General features: G+C 39.8%; 2 protein-coding genes across 2 annotated transcripts in view; one reads left to right on the top strand and one right to left on the bottom strand.

The window, feature by feature from the left end:
* Positions 1 to 17120, bottom strand: part of NCF2 (neutrophil cytosolic factor 2) — a 518710-nt gene that overhangs the window by 120942 nt on the left and 380648 nt on the right. The window lies entirely within an intron of this gene.
* LAMC1 (laminin subunit gamma 1) overlaps positions 1 to 17120 on the top strand; it is a 141686-nt gene that overhangs the window by 102846 nt on the left and 21720 nt on the right. The window contains exons 11-18 of the mRNA XM_083359065.1: positions 106 to 218; positions 3527 to 3748; positions 4292 to 4480; positions 8201 to 8446; positions 10123 to 10276; positions 12152 to 12294; positions 15378 to 15556; positions 15896 to 16052. Of these exons, the coding sequence (XP_083215191.1) occupies positions 106 to 218; positions 3527 to 3748; positions 4292 to 4480; positions 8201 to 8446; positions 10123 to 10276; positions 12152 to 12294; positions 15378 to 15556; positions 15896 to 16052 (1403 nt within the window). The remainder of the gene's footprint in view (positions 1 to 105; positions 219 to 3526; positions 3749 to 4291; positions 4481 to 8200; positions 8447 to 10122; positions 10277 to 12151; positions 12295 to 15377; positions 15557 to 15895; positions 16053 to 17120) is intronic.

The following is a 17120-nucleotide window of genomic DNA, read 5'->3' as shown; positions in this document are numbered from 1 at the left end:
CTACTACCCAATAATATAAGGCAAATCTCATTTAAAAGCAGATATGTCCACCACTCAAGTTAATTCTTTGGCATTTAAAACTGTTTCAATGTTACTTCCCTTTAGGCTCCATGAAGCAACAGATTACCCCTGGAGGCCTTCTCTCACTCCCTTTGAATTCCAAAAGTTGCTCCATAACTTAACAGCTATCAAGATTCGTGGGATCTACAGTGAGAGAAGTAAGTTGGTGATAATTGGTGAAATCAAACTGAATGAATGTCAAGAAATACCTTTCTTTGCAGTTGCATCTACTTTATAGAATTCTTGGAATGTTTGTAGTGTTTCTTGAAATGTTTTGTTGCATGACAAAACCATTTTGTTCAAACAAGTCTTTGCTTTAATCAGAAAGATGGAGCTTGATTAGTTGGTTTTATGTTCCATGCCTGTTTCTTTTCTTTTTAAAAAAATATTGTAGTGTTAACTATTTTATTGCATAAATGGTGGCCCCACTCATTTATGGTACAATTTTCAACAAACAAAGCCCAAAGGGGTCATTACACTGAGAGAATGTGCATCCTTATCTAAGAACATTCCTTGATTACAATCCTTCTAACCATTTCATAAAATTGGTTATAGTAATATCTCCACATTGAAGAGTTGATGTATTAGAATTCTTCACTTTTTCCTTATGATGCCATCCCACCCTATCCCTGAACGTTTGCAGTTTGAATGAGCTCAGTATGCATAGTAGCTTGCCACCTATACCCAAAATACAAAACTTATCTGTTGCTTCTTAAATCAGGGTGATAAAGAGGTTGCCAAAAATATAGCACATGCACATATAGTTGCATTAAAGGACTCCACATACCTAAGGAGGAAATGACTTCACAAGGGAGACCAGAGAGATTCTGATATGGTTTACATTCTTCTATTGTTAACATGCAGGCTCACCTAGGGTTGTGGCTGGAACTACCACTCCAGATATAAACAATTCTACATCAACAGCCAGCACCGTAGAAGTTGTGGTGTACGTGAGGCACAGCTGTTCTTCAAGCTGTTCTTAGGCAGCAGTTATAGGGCAAGCCCAGTTTTGAGGAGGAATCCAGTGTTGGTTGAGTTGAAAGCTAATAGAGAAGGGGGAAGGAAATGCTCTTTTCTCTAGAATGCCTGGTTTTGCTGAACTTCCTCAAAGTGGAACATTAATTCAGCCCTGAAATACCAATCCATCTGTCAATCTGCAAAGGTGGGAGTTGCTCCAGGTTTTTTTTCCCCTGAGGATATATGCAGAAGGAATGGTGTGCGTAAATAAGTTTCTTGCATTCCTTACCCACCCATGCTTTTACAGGGAGAATGTTTGGCTGGTTGCCACACCTGTGTGCCTCTCAGCCTTTACTGTACAAAGGCAAGACATTGGCCCACATTGGTATCTTGACATCATGGGTAGGCCCTGGTCTTAAAGTAATACTAACTCCTTGAACACTTTGCTTGCAAATTAGAAACCAGATGGGTTGGCAAAATGTTGTAATCCTTGGTTTTATTGTGTGCTACCCAGAGTCACTTCATGTGAGATGGGCAGCTTCTTACAAATAAAAGAAAATGTGCCCTATGCCCTTAACTGTAATACCTCTCTTTCCTTTCTAATTATAATTATATTGTGATTTTTTTTTTAAAAAAAAAAACAAGAATAGAATATTCCAAAATCTTTGATTTAAAACTATAAATTGGGGTGGATTGATAAGTCTTGATTGATTATGAGGGGACCCAGCATCATAATTCCCTTTTGTTGCTATCTAAGGCAAAACCATGATTGAGGCAAAGGAAGGGCTAATCCAGTGAGTAAAGGAAGACAGCCAGGGTCCTCTTCCTCACCTTGGCTCCAGACCAAGAAATTATTATAGCATGTGGTTCATTTGTTAGAAAATAACCTTTGCCTGGGTGTTAATGCTTGAATGTTAATAAGTTCACAAAATGTCTTGGATGGAAGTATATCATTGTGTTGAATGGGAACTAAGTGAATCTCCTCGAATCCTTTTCCTAAGGCAACAGACTACACTGGTTAGTTAAAACATTGAAGCAGCACATTAGAGTAGCACACTTGGCAGGGTGCAAGCATGACCTGTAAATCCAATGTTTTAACAATCAAAAAGACCCCCAATGATTTTTAATACAATATTTTTGCCATACAACTTTTTGACCAGTGCGGAAGATACATTTTGACATGCAACCCCAATCATCTCTAATTCTGACACAAAGAAGAACAAAGCAGCCAAAGTATTAGGAATGCACAATTATTCCTTAGGGTCTTGGAAATAAGTTTTACCTGATGCTGGATAAATGTACTTGATGATTTAAATTATGACAGAAGTGTTGTTCTATTGTTGTTGTTGTTAGCTGCGAAGTCGTATCCGACCCATCGCGACCCCATGGACAATGTTCCTCCAGGCCTTCCTGTCCTCTACCATCTTCTGGAGTCCATTTAGGCTCACACCTACTGCTTCAGTGACTCCATCCAGCCACTTCATTCTCTGTCGTTCCCTTCTTCTCTTGCCCTCAACCTTTCCCAGCATTAGACTCTTCTCCAGTGAGTCCTTCCTTCTCATTAGGTGGCCAAAGTACTTGAGTTTCAACTTCAGGATCTGGCCTTCTAAAGAGCAGTCAGGGTTGATCTCCTCTAGGATTGACAGGTTTGATCGCCTTGCAGTCCAAGGGACTTGCAGGAGTCTTCTCCAGCACCATAGTTCAAAGACCTCAATTCTTTGCTGCTCAGCCTTTCTTATGGTCCAACTTTCACTGCCATACATTGCAACTGGGAAGACCATAGCCTTGACTATACACACTTTTGTTGGCAGGGTGATGTCTCTGCTTTTTAGTGTGCTGTCTAAATTTGCCATGGCTTTCCTCCCCAGAAGCAAACGTCTTTTAATTTCTTGGCTGCAGTCCCTGTCTGCAGTGATCTTGGAGCCCAGGAAAATAAAATTTGTCACTACCTCCATTTCTTCCCCATCTATTTGCCAGGAATTGAGAGGGCCGGATGCCATTATCTTGGTTTTCTTAATGTTTAGTTGTTCTGTAATTGTATTTTATTGTGTGTGTGCACATGTGCATGTTTAAATGCTCTGTTTATGTTGTTAAGATTATAAATCACTAGCAATCCTGGATTCCTAAGACATAGAAATGAGATATACCAACCAATTGGGGGCTTATGTCAAGTTGAAACCCACAAGACAGACTCTCTGCTCCCTTCCCAGATATCAATTTAAAAATATGGGAGAAAATGCTGTGAATAGTAAAAGAAGGTTATTGGTGACACTTGAGATGTTGCTTCATGGAACTCTTTTCTCTTCTTTCATATCAGCCAGTCAGAAAACAATGCAAATGGGAAAACTAGTAGAAAAAATAACTTGTGGCTATGGCTGGAAACTCTAAACAAATCCAGTTCTGTACTTTTGTGTGCCTTGTCTGGAAGCAGTGGAGCTGCTTTACTGTGTTATGGAGGCTATCAACAACTTCTGTACATCTTACTCATCTTTATTATTTTTTTCTTCAGGTGCTGGGTATTTGGATGATGTTACTATCGTGAGCGCTCACCCTGGGCCTGGAACACCAGCAACTTGGGTGGAGAATTGTGTGTGTCCCGCAGGATACTTGGGGCAGTTCTGTGAACTCTGTGCCCAGGGCTACAGAAGGGAGACTCCAAATCTCGGACCCTATAGTCCTTGTGTGCCATGTTTCTGCAATGGGCACAGTGAAACCTGCAACCCTGAATCTGGTAAAAAGAATCATGGGGGACACTGTTGGTGTTAGGTTTTGTTTGCTCTTTGATGTCTTGAATGTAATGATTATCTAGATTAGTGCTACTCAACCTTGATATCTTAAAGATAAATGGACTTCACCTGGTGAGGGAATTCTGGGAGTTGAAATCCACACATCTTCAAGTTGCCAAGGTTGAGAAACATTGACGTAGACTAGACATGTCAAACTTGCAATGTCACATGACGTCGTGTAACGTATGGAGCTTTTTCACCATTGCTGGCAATAGGATGGGCGATGACGCATCTGACCCCTGGGCCGGCAGTTTGATACCCTTGACCTAGACTCACCTTAAATGAATGCCCTAATCTAATATTCTTTATTTTAGTATTTAAATGTCATGTTCCATTCTTTTACGCATAAAAGCATGTTGCTTTATCTACACCTTTCCCTTGTCTGCCTCTAAAACAGGGTATTGTGCAACCTCAGGAGAATCTCCTATGAGATAGCTTCCCTAGAGTTTCAGCCTCTGGATGATAAGCTTTCCTCTCTTTACCCCCAGGAGCATGTGACTGCAGAGATAACACTGCAGGTCCTCACTGTGAGAAGTGCAGTGATGGTTACTATGGTGATGCCACCACAGCTACCTCCTCAGATTGCCAGCCATGTCCCTGTCCCGGGGGGTCAAGCTGTGCTGTAGTTCCCAAGACCAAGGAAGTGGTCTGTACCAGTTGTCCAGCTGGAACCACAGGTATGCTCTTGTTGAATTCTCATTATGAAGGCGCAGCTTTGGCAATCTCTGTTGCACTGCTGGATAGAGGAGTAATTGAGAGTGGGGATACAAAGAGAAAGTAGTCTTATGAATTTGTTCTATGTTTTTTTCAGCAAATGTTTCCAAAATTCAACCATACTGAATCTCATTTTTATTCAACAAACAAGCAAAGGAGAATTATTTGAGTAATGATGGAAATGGCAATATCTGGATCGATCATTCTGGAAATGCAATTCCTATGACAGCCTTGGAGCTAGGGCAATCATCTGGTCAAAAACATAAAAATAGGAACATTGCCCAGTTTCTTTAGGCAATCCTAACTCAAATTACTGGATGAGGCAGTGATGTTAATAACAACTCTTGCCCCCCTTCCTTCCTTCCTTCCTTCCTTCCTTCCTTCCTTCCTTCCTTCCTTCCTTCCTTCCTTCCTTCCTCCCTCCCTCCCTCCCTCCCTCCCTCCCTCCCTTCCTCCCTCCCTCTCTCCCTTTCCTAGGGCAAAGAATTTATTTCCCCAGCAGAATTTCATTTGTTGACCCTGGTTACCCGTTCAGTACAGAAATCAACCTTCGGCCCATTAAAATAGAAAAGCTCAGTTTCAAAAACATGTATGGCAGGTTTCCAGGAAAGCATAAGAAAAATAGCATTTTAAAAATGGGCTCAGTAAATGCTTGGACCCAATCACCATTACAGCTGGTGGAAGAAATTACACTCCTTTTTCTTTTCTTTTTAATGACTGAACAATGTCAGAATTGACCCCAAGGAATAAAGAAATTGGCCAATCTTGGCAAATGTGTCACTCTTGGAGGAGGCAGCTTTCAGATGGTTGCACAGAGTGTCTGTCCATGACCCAACTTGTCTGACTGGTAAAAGTAAATACAAAATAAACTTTGCTGTGCATTTCTGAATGCTGGATTTATTGAGGGTGTGTCCAGTGTTCTTTATTTTATTTTTTCTTATCAGTCTGAACAGTCGTGCTTCAGGCCTAAATCCTGATTTCTCTGAAGGCTCTTTGTTTCTCTTTTTTTTATCTCTCCTATCGATTGCTACGGTAGATAACCATTACCATAACCTAGAAGCTACGGATTTTATAGAAAGGTGGCATTTAGAGCTTAGTGCATTCTTACACTTTTCACAACTTTAAATGGGTGATCTCAATCTATAAATGATCCCATTTTGCACTTTCTGTAAAGAAAACCTTTTTAAAAAGTGGAAAAATTCATGTAACCTAATGCATATTTGGAACCCATTAGGATAAATATTCTATGATGTAAAACAGCGGGTCCCAAACTTTTGGGTACCAGGGACCAGTTCTGTGGAGAAAGGTTTTTTATGGACCAGAGGGGGCGTGATTTTGTGTGCTGCCTGCATCCCATGGATAGGGCTTTGCTTGTTTGTGCGGACCGGTTGTTGGCATGCTGCAGACCAGTGTGGTCCACGGACCGGGGGTTAGGGGCCCCTGATGTAGAGCAAAAAGCATCCTACTAAGTATATGATAAATTGGTTCTCTTTTTATGTACTTATTCCCGAAATATTTTTGCCTCCCTCTTAGATTATCAAATGAATTGTGGTTTTCCCTCTTAATGTTGCTATTAAGTCTCGTTTCTTATATCCCAGATTTTCCCAAATTTGGCACTTTTCCAGCTATCCAAATTATCAGCAGTAGGTCTGCTAGCTCAGAAATTCTAGAAGTTGATGTCTGCACATTTGGAGAATGCCCAGGTTGGGAAAAGGTTGTTTAAGGATGTTCCTTTGAAAAGTTACTGAATTGTGTTGTTAAACTCTGGTTTCCATTTAGCCTTTGATCTTTCCATTCTTCTAATGTTTCTTCTTGTCAGATGATGGTTTATGTTCTTTTTGCCTTTTCTTTGTTTTTGCTCTGCTACTTATGTCTGGAATTTGTTACCAGCTATAGCTTGGTCAAAGTAAGTACATTCCCATTTTCAAACAGCAATAAATTTATTGGTTGTTCTATGCAGCTTCTGCATGTCACTTGAAATCCATATCGCATGTTAGTTTGTCACTCCCGTCTCTTCCCTTCCCTTCCCGTTATCAGTAAGAATAGTTTTTAAAAGAAACTTCCTGTATTTCTGTATTTTATTACTCAGCATTTCCTTCTATTTCTTTTTGCCATCGCCATCTTCAGACCAATAAACACAGATACAAAACTTAAAATACAGGGAAACCAATTTGAACCAATTAATAATGGAAGGAAGATGCCAAGTAATTATTGCAAGACATAGCTATTGCTAGAAAATGAGCAACTTATCTAGTGGCTGCCCAAGTTAAGTCTTGTTAAAAAAGGTTGCAATGTAGTCATTTCATGAAACTACAGAGGAGAGTTTTTATGTCTGGACTGCCTCAATGGTCATTTTTGGTGCTTTGCAGTGGGTGTTTTAATAATTGGAGCATTATTTCCAAAGCGTCTGGTTAAAATATTGTATTTATGAATGGAAAATGTAATCCTTATTTCCTAAGTGTTTTCATTGGCTTTGGACAAGCTTCTTTCTTCTCTTCCTTTGTTGTTGTTATAATTGGTGTATAACTGGTAAGCCAAATTGTGCTTCTGTCTCTGTACAAAAAGATCTGAATAACAAATAAGCACGTCTTGGGAAAGATTCCTTCAGGGTTCTAGTCATTCCTAGAATATAGAATCATAGGTCTGGAAGGAACTTTAAAGCACTTCTAATCCAACTGACATTACGCCTTGTTGTCATCTTCTGTTTCACTTTTTTGACAGTACATAATGCCTCTTAAGCAGGGGTGTCAAACTCAATTTCATTGAGAGCTGCATCAGCATTGCAGTTGCCCTTGGGGACCCGGGTGGGCACGGCCTACTGGGTAGGCGTGGCTGGAGTGCGTGTGGCCTACTGGATGGGCATGGCCAGCTCTACATCGTTCGTGTCAAGGGTGCCTGGGCAGCGGGGGACGTTCCCTCACTGTTTCCAGGATGGCTTTGTGGGCCACATGAAACCACTTTGCGGGCCAGATCCAGTCCCCGGGCCTTGTGTTTGACATGTCTGCTCTTAAGGATACTGAGCCCTCATTGAGCTGTATTTTTAATGAGCAAGCTTATTTATTGGGTTTTTCAATTACAGGTAGTCCTTGATTTACAACAGTTCATTTAGTGATCATTCAATATTACAAATGCACTGAAAAAAAGTGACTGATGACCATTTTTCACAACTTTGCATTGCATCATCTCCATGGTCATGTGAGCAATTTCAGATACTTGGCAACTGACTCATATTTATGAGTGTTGGAGTGTCCTGGGTTCATGTGATCAACTTTTGCGACCTTCTGAACAAAAGTCAATGGGGTAGATTCTCTTAACCGTGTTACTAACTTAACAACTGCAGTGATTCACTGTGGCAAGAAAGGTCATAAAAGGGGGCAAAACTCAATTAACAACTGACTCATTTAGCAACATAATTTTGGGGCTCAATTGTGGTTGTAAGTCAAGGACTACCTGTACTGTTTCGGGAAGCCTTGGCATTCCTTGAAGTCTGTCCTTTTCAGTCAGCCCATATTGGTTACAGTTCTGTAAGCATTTATCCCTTGATTTCACTGTTGGGACTGAAAAATTGAAGTTTTCCATAATTTCTCAGCTACTTTTCCTGCCTTACCCATTTTTTGCATGGATTACAGTATTTATTTATTTATTTTTGCATGTTCTAATATACCTGTTTCCTGGGCCTGCAGGTAAAAGGTGTGAGCTGTGTGATGATGGTTATTTTGGAGACCCTCTTGGCCAAAATGGCCCTGTCAGGCTCTGCCGCCTCTGCCAATGCAGTGACAACATTGATCCCAACGCAGTTGGAAATTGCAACCGCTTGACAGGAGAATGTTTGAAGTGTATTTATAACACAGCTGGTTTCTACTGTGACCGATGCAAAGATGGCTTCTTTGGGAATCCCTTAGCTCAGAATCCGGAGGATAAGTGCAAAGGTAGGTGGATTTTTCTCAGTTAGTAATGCCTTTGTCACAGTCCAATGATCTTCTAGAACACAGGTCTGCAACCCGCGGCTCTTTCAGCCTTCTACTGCGGCTCCCAGTCCTCCTCCACCATTTGCAGACAGAGACAGAGAGAGGCACTTGTGCTTCCCTTCTCTCTCTCTCTCTCTCCCTCTCTCCCTCTCTCTCTCTCTCTCTCTCTCTCTCTCTCTCTCTCTCTCTGTGTGTGTGTGTGTGTGTGTGTGTGTGTGTGTGTGTCCGATCTTCTGCCTCACACTGTTCTCCGACAAGCTTATTGGGCGGGCTCCCTATCCTTGCGCTGCGTCTCCGCAGAAAGCAGCATCTCTCTCTCTCTCTCTCTCTCTCTCTCTCTCTCTCTCTCTCTCTCTCTCTCTCTCTCTCTCTCTCACACACACACACACACACACACACACACACACAAACACACACACACACACACACCACTTTAAGAGATGAGGTATGGGGATAATTATGGTGTATTTAAAGATGCTAGATAAGCTACTAAAATTGTTTTCACCTGTTGGGATGAAGGAGAAAGGTTTTTTTCTCCTCTTTGTCTGGCATAAGCATTTGTTTTCTTTGTAGCAGTTCATTGATTTCATAAATGCAACACACTATAGTTTTTTATACATAGCATAAAGGTAATAAAGGATATATGCGGTGTTATCTTTATTTTAGATGTCAAAAGGGTTTTGTGGCTCCCAATGTTTTCTGTGAGAAACAGGTCCAAATGGCTCTTTGAGTGTTTTAGGTTGCCGAGCCCTGTTCTAGGACATCAGTCTGCCCCTTTCATCAGGAGGAAAGCTCTTCTCCACGACACACCCCCAACAGTAGCTTAAGAGCAAGCAGAGACCTTCCTTCAGAAGCTGCTCTCATAGAGCTATGCTTACATAAATTGTCTGTCTAGCATATCTGTAGGGTTTGCACAGAAGCTTTGGTGGAATCTGAGTCTGCTGAATGAAAGATAATTCCTTTACCCTTCCTCATAGAATTTGGCTTCCCCACCATCTTGGTAGCTTTCCTCTAAACTAATTAGTATTAGAATCTAATGTTAATATAAAGGAGCAAATATAATAAAGAACAATCCTCTTAACTTTTCTTTTGAGGCATCTTTCAATATTTGAAATACCCCATGCAGAAAATTGACTACTAGAAAGATGTTTCAGTTACACCCTGAAAATAATTTAAAATCCTCATCTGTCCATCAACCGATGCCTGCAGAAACTTTTGGAACCTGGAGAAGAGTGGAGGATTCACTTATTCCATCCAAAGGCTTGACCAAAGTGGGCTTATGTTTGTCAACTTGTGTATTCATACATTGTTTGTGATGTGATCAGAAGAAATGGTTCCCCCACCCCATCCCTGGAGGAACACTTTGTTTATAATTTGTGCCAAGTATTCTTTCTCTCTTATCCCACTGAGATGCATTGCAATACGTAGGCACATATTTGGTGAGCAAAGAGACTAAAACCTAAACTGGAGGTTCTCCATTTCCTTTGCCTAATGACCCTCTTGCACTCAAAGGGGTTCCTATTTTCAAAGTGTGAAAATGGGAATTGCAGTGCCCCCTAGGCTTCCTGCAATTGTCCTCTGAATTACTTCTCGTTGGAAATCCCGTCCTGATGCCTTTCTTGCTTTTATTCTTGTAGCTTGCAGTTGTAATCCTTATGGCACAGCAAATTTACAGAGAAGCTGCAATCAGGTAACAGGCCAGTGTGAATGCCTTTCACATGTCACAGAGAGGGACTGCAGCTCCTGCGAACCAGGTTTCTACAACCTGCAAAGTGGGCGTGGCTGTGAAAGGTGAGCTCTTCTTTGCTGATGCTGGAATTGAGTACTGGTGGCCTGGAGGATGGGACAGCATCAGCCAGGTTTCCCAAGAATAGAGGCGCTTTCGTTAAAACCAGCTATGAAAATTGACTTTTAAAGAAAGCCATCTCCAGCAGGTTGCCCCGTCAGTCTCCCCTTCGTAAAATAACGATACTGCCTTACCTTTTCTGAAATGAAGCCTCAATACATGAAATTATGTTTGTGCACTTTCTTCCCCAGTTATTTCTGCTTCTCCTGCCACTGGTGCATTTTAAACTGTTAATCCCATAAAGCAGAGTTCTTTTCTGATTGCTACTGTGTGTAGCACTTTCAACTGAGCAGCGTGCAAACGTACAAGATAGTTGCTGTGGCCGTTGACTATTGATTTATTTTTGTTGTTGGACCTTCCCATTAGTCAGCAGCAGATGGCAGCACCTAGCCAACTTTGATGTTCTCTAAAAGCTGAGCAGGGTTCAGTGTGGCTGATGCTTGAATGGGAAGCTAGATTGAATAGCAAGGGGGCAGGATGGACCAGGAGATGAAAAAGCATCCCAAAACACAATAGGAAACCCCTTTCTTGAGAAAACTGCATGGACATCAAAATCCCCAGAAGTTGAAGTCTGCTTGAGGAGTCTTCGTCTTTACCTTACTTCACTTGCAAATCATTTAAAAGGAAAAGAACAGAAAGCGAACTATTCTTTAAGGACAGAGAAACTTTCAACATTAAAGTGGGGGCAGAGGAACCGATCTGAGAATTTAGTTTCTTAGAGGCTACGTCTTTTCAATTTTTAAATGCTGACTTCAGAAAGGGAGACCTGTGGGGATCAGGCAATCTGTCCTCGCTCCCTGATGTCCTTCAAAACCTGTATCCAATCTAACCATCCCCGGAGTCCATGTATCTGGCTTTGTCAAATAGAGAGTGGAAATAACAACAAATATCAGGCTTTCTCATTTATTTATTGCAGCTACAGCGGTCAGACTGTCCTGTTTGCAAAGGACCAGAGCCATAACGAGATTCAGATTTTATTATATAACTAGGAAGTTACATTATCTGTGTCAATTTTCAAGTTTAGAGGAAGATAATGTTTCTGAAGGGTTGTATATGGAACAAAAAACTTTGGACTAAAATGAAGGATAGGAAATTCAAATTTCATGCCAAACAAGCTTTCAAAATTCTATCAAGGCTTAGAAGATACTAAGAGTTAGTTCAAATACAGATAGTCTTTGACTTACAACCATAAATCATGACATCATAAATCAAGGCATCCATGTGAGTGGATCTGATTTTATCACTTTTTTGCACTGATTATATCATTGGACATATCATGATCACATGACTGCTGAATACTGCAACTGGCCATAAAGGTGAGCTTTTGCAATGAGCCAAAAATGCAGTCAGGTGAACATTGGGGTGTACTGTATGCAGCTATTGAAATTTCAGAACCAGGTCATAAGTAGCTTTTTTGGGCGGAGGGGACTCCCTTGTAACTTCAAAAGCGAGAACTACCTATATATTGTTCTTATTTTATTTTATAATAGGCACCTTGTGTTAAAACCATTTGATTGTCCATTAAATTTAAATGTAAAAGTCTTCATTGTTCCTCAAATACTGCATTACTGAAACTGGTTTAATTCACAGAAAGTAGATATTTTCTAATTGGAGGTTTATCGTGAGTGCTGCATTCCCTTTTGACCAATTGTGTAGGCAAATGACATCTGTCTTTCATCCCATACTTTCATCCTTTTGGGCAATGTGTTTTGTTTTTTATGACATATTAGTCAAATCAGAAAATGACAGGCATATGAAGTCTTGTTTCCTTACCTCTGTTCCTTGCTATTGAGATGTATGCATTGTTCTTCCTCTACTAGATGTAACTGCCATCCTCTGGGCTCCACTAATGGCCACTGTGACATTCAGACTGGGCAATGCGAGTGCCAGCCAGGCGTTACTGGCCAGCGTTGTGAGAGGTGTGAAGCCAACCATTTTGGATTTGGTCCTGAAGGCTGCAAACGTAAGGGGAGTGGGGAAGATGCATTTCCTGTCCCAATCCTTCCTCATCCATTTGTTTTTCATCTCTGTTGCTCTGTATGGAGAATATGTTTATTGCCATTAGTGTTTCCTTAGACTTGGACATCACAAGAGGTTTAATTCTCCCCCCCCTTTGTCTGCTTCTTGCATGTTTTCTCATTTCAAATCCAACAAGGATGTTTTTGCAGTTATATGAGTCTTGCTTTCTGTCTCTAGGGCATTCAGATATACTAGTAGACCATCTGCTGCTTCTTGTCATAAACACTTGCCCTGAATTTTGTTCCAGAACTGACCTGTTTTTTGGCTCTTACACTCCTACGCTGTTGCTGCGGAATGTGGCCTTTAGCTACTAACTCGGATTGAGAACGTGGAAAGTGTAAAATTTAGGACATACATGCCTATTTATTTAATCCTCACCATTTCCTTACTTTAAAAAAATAAATAAATTAGTCTTGGATGAATAGATCCACTTCATATATAACACTAGTTTCCTGCAAAGGGGGACGTATAGACCAGAGTTGGCTTTGGGAATGCCAAGTGCTTTCTCTTTTGTCATCTCCAAAATAATTACCCTACTTCCTTCTTCTCCTTTTGAGGAGTTACCGTTGTTCTGTGTCATAAACTTATTGATGGAAAACTGTAAGGGCAGTTTGAAATGTTGTTGGGATACAGCCTGGTGTCATTTGATGCAAAATGGGAAGAGGGAAAACTAATTGAAGCATAATCTTTTGAGTCTTAAGTCACATACCCTGGTTTGTAAGTGGAGCTGGCATTTGGACCACTAATACAAATTACAGCAGTAGCAAATATAACTCTGAATGTGAACATTACACAACAAAAATGTAGAGCAAACATTTGCTTTTGTCAGACCATAACTGAGCCCAAAATTTCCATCGCTAAGCAAGGCAGTTGTTAAATGAGTTTTGCCCCATTTTATGCCATAGTTGTTCAGCAAATCACTGCAGTTGTTAAGTGAATCACGTTGTTAAGCAAATCTGGCTTCCCCATTGACTTTGCTTGGCACTGAAAAAAGGGATCTTACGACTGTTTTTCACACTGATGACCGTTGCAGCATCCCCAGGGTCATGTGATTTACATTCAGATGCTTGGCAAGTGGTTCATATTTATGACGGTTGCAGCGTCCCAGGGTCATGCGATCCCCTTTTGCGAACTTCTGATCAGCAAAGTCAATGGGGAAGCCTGATTCACTTAACAGCCGTGTGACTGATTTAACAACTTCAGCGATTTGTTTAACAACTGTGGCAAGAAAGGTCATCAAATGGGGCAAAATTCAGTTAACAACTGTCTCACTTAGCAAGAGAAATTTTGGATTCAGTTGTGGTTGTAAGTCGAGGACACCTGTATAAGTACTCTGTTAAATTTCTTCAAACGCAGTCCCTTAAAGGAAATGAATCTTGCATTTCTGACTAGCAGATATATAGATAAAGATGTAGATATATTTGAAAGTCACTGAGAGGCACGCCCTAACCGAGGCTAGGTAGGAAAGGTATGACGCATTGAATCAGACTATTTACAGATATATTTGCTGCATCATTGTTGTAAAGTAACTCATGGTAAGTCTATATTCATGATAGAATAGTGAATCAGACAGGATAAAAAAAATGAGCCATCAGGGTTAGACAGGATCCCTCACTGCTGTTATTTTCTTGGCATGTCATATGGGAGACTTCTTCGACTATATTTCCACAAGATATTTTAGGACAGCAACTGCTACAAAGTCCAAACTAGCAGAGTAGACTGGATAGAAATTTTGTGAGTTCCTGTGCCAAAGCTGTTTTGGGCAGGATGATATAATAAACCTCTCCTTCATGTGAGTACAGGTAGTCCTCCACTTACAACAGTTGATTTAGTGGCCGTTCTAAGTAACAATGGCACTGAAAAAAGTGACTTGTGACTGTTTTCCACACTTAACGAACTTTGTAGCATCCCCATGATCATGTGATCAAAATTCAGATGGTTGACAACTGACTCATACCTAGGTCAGGTGATTTTTCAACCTGTGGTGATTCACTTAAAGACTGCTTTCTATCATTGTTGCTTCAGAAAGCTGTGTTCACAACAACAACATCAGAGAATCTTTCCTTGTTCCACTTTGTCTTTCAGAAGATCTGGAACCATAAATAGGTAGTCCTTAACTTATGACTGCAATTGAGCCCCAAATTTCTGTTGCTAAGTGAATTTTGCCCCATATTATGACTTTCCTTGCCACAGTTGTTAAGTGAACCCCTGCAGTTCTTAAGTTAGTGACATGATTGTTAAATGAATCTGGCTTTGCTTGTCAGAATGTCGCAAAAGGTAATCACGTGACCCCAGGACACTGCAACCGTCATAAATATTATTATTATTATTATTATTATTATTATTATTATTATTATTAATAATAATAATAATAATAATAATAATTCAATTTGTATACCGCCCTTCTCCCGAAGGACTCAGGGCGGTTAACAGGGCATATATAAATAACAATACAAAAATTAAAAAGAAATTAAACAAATGCCCAATTAAAATATAATAACAATAAAAACAGTAAAAAACCCATTAAAAAACCCTAATGTTCCCCATCAGGCCAGACCAGCTAGTTCAAATAAGTGGGTCTTTAGCCCGCGCCGGAAGGAGCGAAGGTCCGATGCCATCCGGAGCTCAACCGGCAGTTGATTCCATAATGTTAGTTGCCAAACATCTGAATTTTGATCATGTGATCATGGAGAGGCAGTAATGGTCATAAGTGTGAAAAATGGTCATAAGTCACTTTTTCACTGCTGTTGTAACTTTGAACAGTGACTAAATGAACTGTTGTACATTGAGGACTACCTGTACTATATATACAATTTCTGGCTTCCATTTAACAGGTAAAAGTGAGCAATGAAAAGATTTTCCTAGTAGCTAAAGGGCATAGTGTAGTAGTAGCACCAATCCATTGACTTTTGAAAGAGGTTAATTCATTGGTCTTATAGATATCCCAAGATTAAAAGATTTTTCAGATTGTTCTTTTTTCGTGTGCTTCTTCCCTAACCATTATTTAAATGCCTTGTGTTCCCTCAGCTTGTGACTGTAACCCAGAAGGTTCCCGTTCCCTTCAGTGCAAAGAAGAGGGTCACTGTGAGTGCAGAGAAGGCTTTGTGGGAGTCCGCTGTGACCAGTGTGAAGAAAACTACTTCTACAATCGATCCTGGCCTGGTTGTCAAGAATGTCCTGCATGTTACAGATTGGTGAAAGATAAGGTCATACCGATAACAAAATTTGCCAGTTTATAGCTAATTTTGCCAATTTAGAGGTTACCTATTTTTATAATGGGGAAAATTAATAGGATATGCATTTGTGCTTGGCACAGAAATGTACTACTGGCAAAAAATATAATGTTGCCTACTTAAAAGCAACAGCAGCAACCGGAATAATACAAAAGCTACATTATAACAGCTCCAGGAATCTGTATATTCTTCCCTGAGCCACTTTGCATATTTTCAGCATCTTTTTGTTCATCCTTTTTTTTAATCTGGAGCCTTCTAAACCTGTGTACTTGTCTTATTGATTTGTTGTTTCCTGTTGTCTCATTTGTTCAGGTTGAGGAGCAACGGGGGAGGCTGCGCGATCTGGAAAATCTTATAGCTAACATAGGAACAGGTGATGACGTTATAACTGACCAGGCTTTTGAAGATAGACTGAAAGAAGCTGAAAGAGAAGTCATGAATTTACTTCGAGATGCCCAAAGTATCAAAGGTAGGTTAGCAATCTTCAGTTAATTGAATTATAGCATTTAGCAGCCTATAATATATTTCAGAAGCAATCAATTCCTATGTGTATATGTGTTTATATATAAATGTTTTTCAAAAAAACAAAAACCCTGACAAAAACTAATAATTAAAAAAGCAAAGGAAGAAAGAAGAAAAGGAAAAGTGCAGAAAGAGAGACAGAAAGAATTAGAATTTTCCAATTTATTTGCTCAGTTTTTTCTGTTATCCAGTTTTTTTCAGAATCAGAACCACAAATCATGATTGCTTTTGCTTTTTTTTCTTGTTTCACGCAAAATATAAAGGCTTCCCAATCAGCCATAAATATAGTGATTGTATTTAGTCTAATGAAAGTTTCGCCCTCTGCAGATTTCTTCTTCATCATCATCATCGTCGTACATTCTTCCATTGTGGGAGAAGAGGTATAGTTTTGATAGTAACACTGAAGAAAGAAGCCTCCATGTTAGAGATAGTACTAATAGTTGGAACTGCATTTTACATTTTAATGATTATATTATAAAGTATTGTATTAGATTAAATTTAAATTAAACTATTATATTATATGTTTAAAGGCCATTTTCGAACTTTATGATCCAAAGATTCAGTCACAAAAGAGAGATTTATCTTGAGCTTTTCAAATGTCTCTCATCACAGAGAAAGTGGGAACTGATAAATCAAATGCATGCCTATATACTAATACCCACTGTACTTTGAAATAAAGGATTAGAGGAATACTTCAGTCCTAAAGTCTGAGCAATAGAAACAAAGTTGAGCAGGTTTTCTTCTCAGTTTCTTGTTTATGTATATCAGTGGTGCTTCTTAGAATATTATTAAGCCCACAAAACCTAAAATTTTTACTTCTAGTTATTTTAAAACTATACTGTGTCATTCAGAAAAGAAAAAGGAAAGAAAAGGTCATGTATGTTAGCAGATACATTTAACTTGATTTGTGTTTGAGATAAGTGAAAAACTTTACAGAAGAGCTAAATTGAAAAAAAAAACAACAACAGTGGAACATTTCTTACTGAATTATCTGGTGTGCTGTATTTGATCCTAG

This window comes from Vipera ursinii (assembly GCF_947247035.1).
Source record: "Vipera ursinii genome assembly, chromosome: 3".
Classification (NCBI taxonomy): domain Eukaryota; kingdom Metazoa; phylum Chordata; class Lepidosauria; order Squamata; family Viperidae; genus Vipera; species Vipera ursinii.
This window is presented reverse-complemented; position numbering and strand designations above follow the sequence as displayed.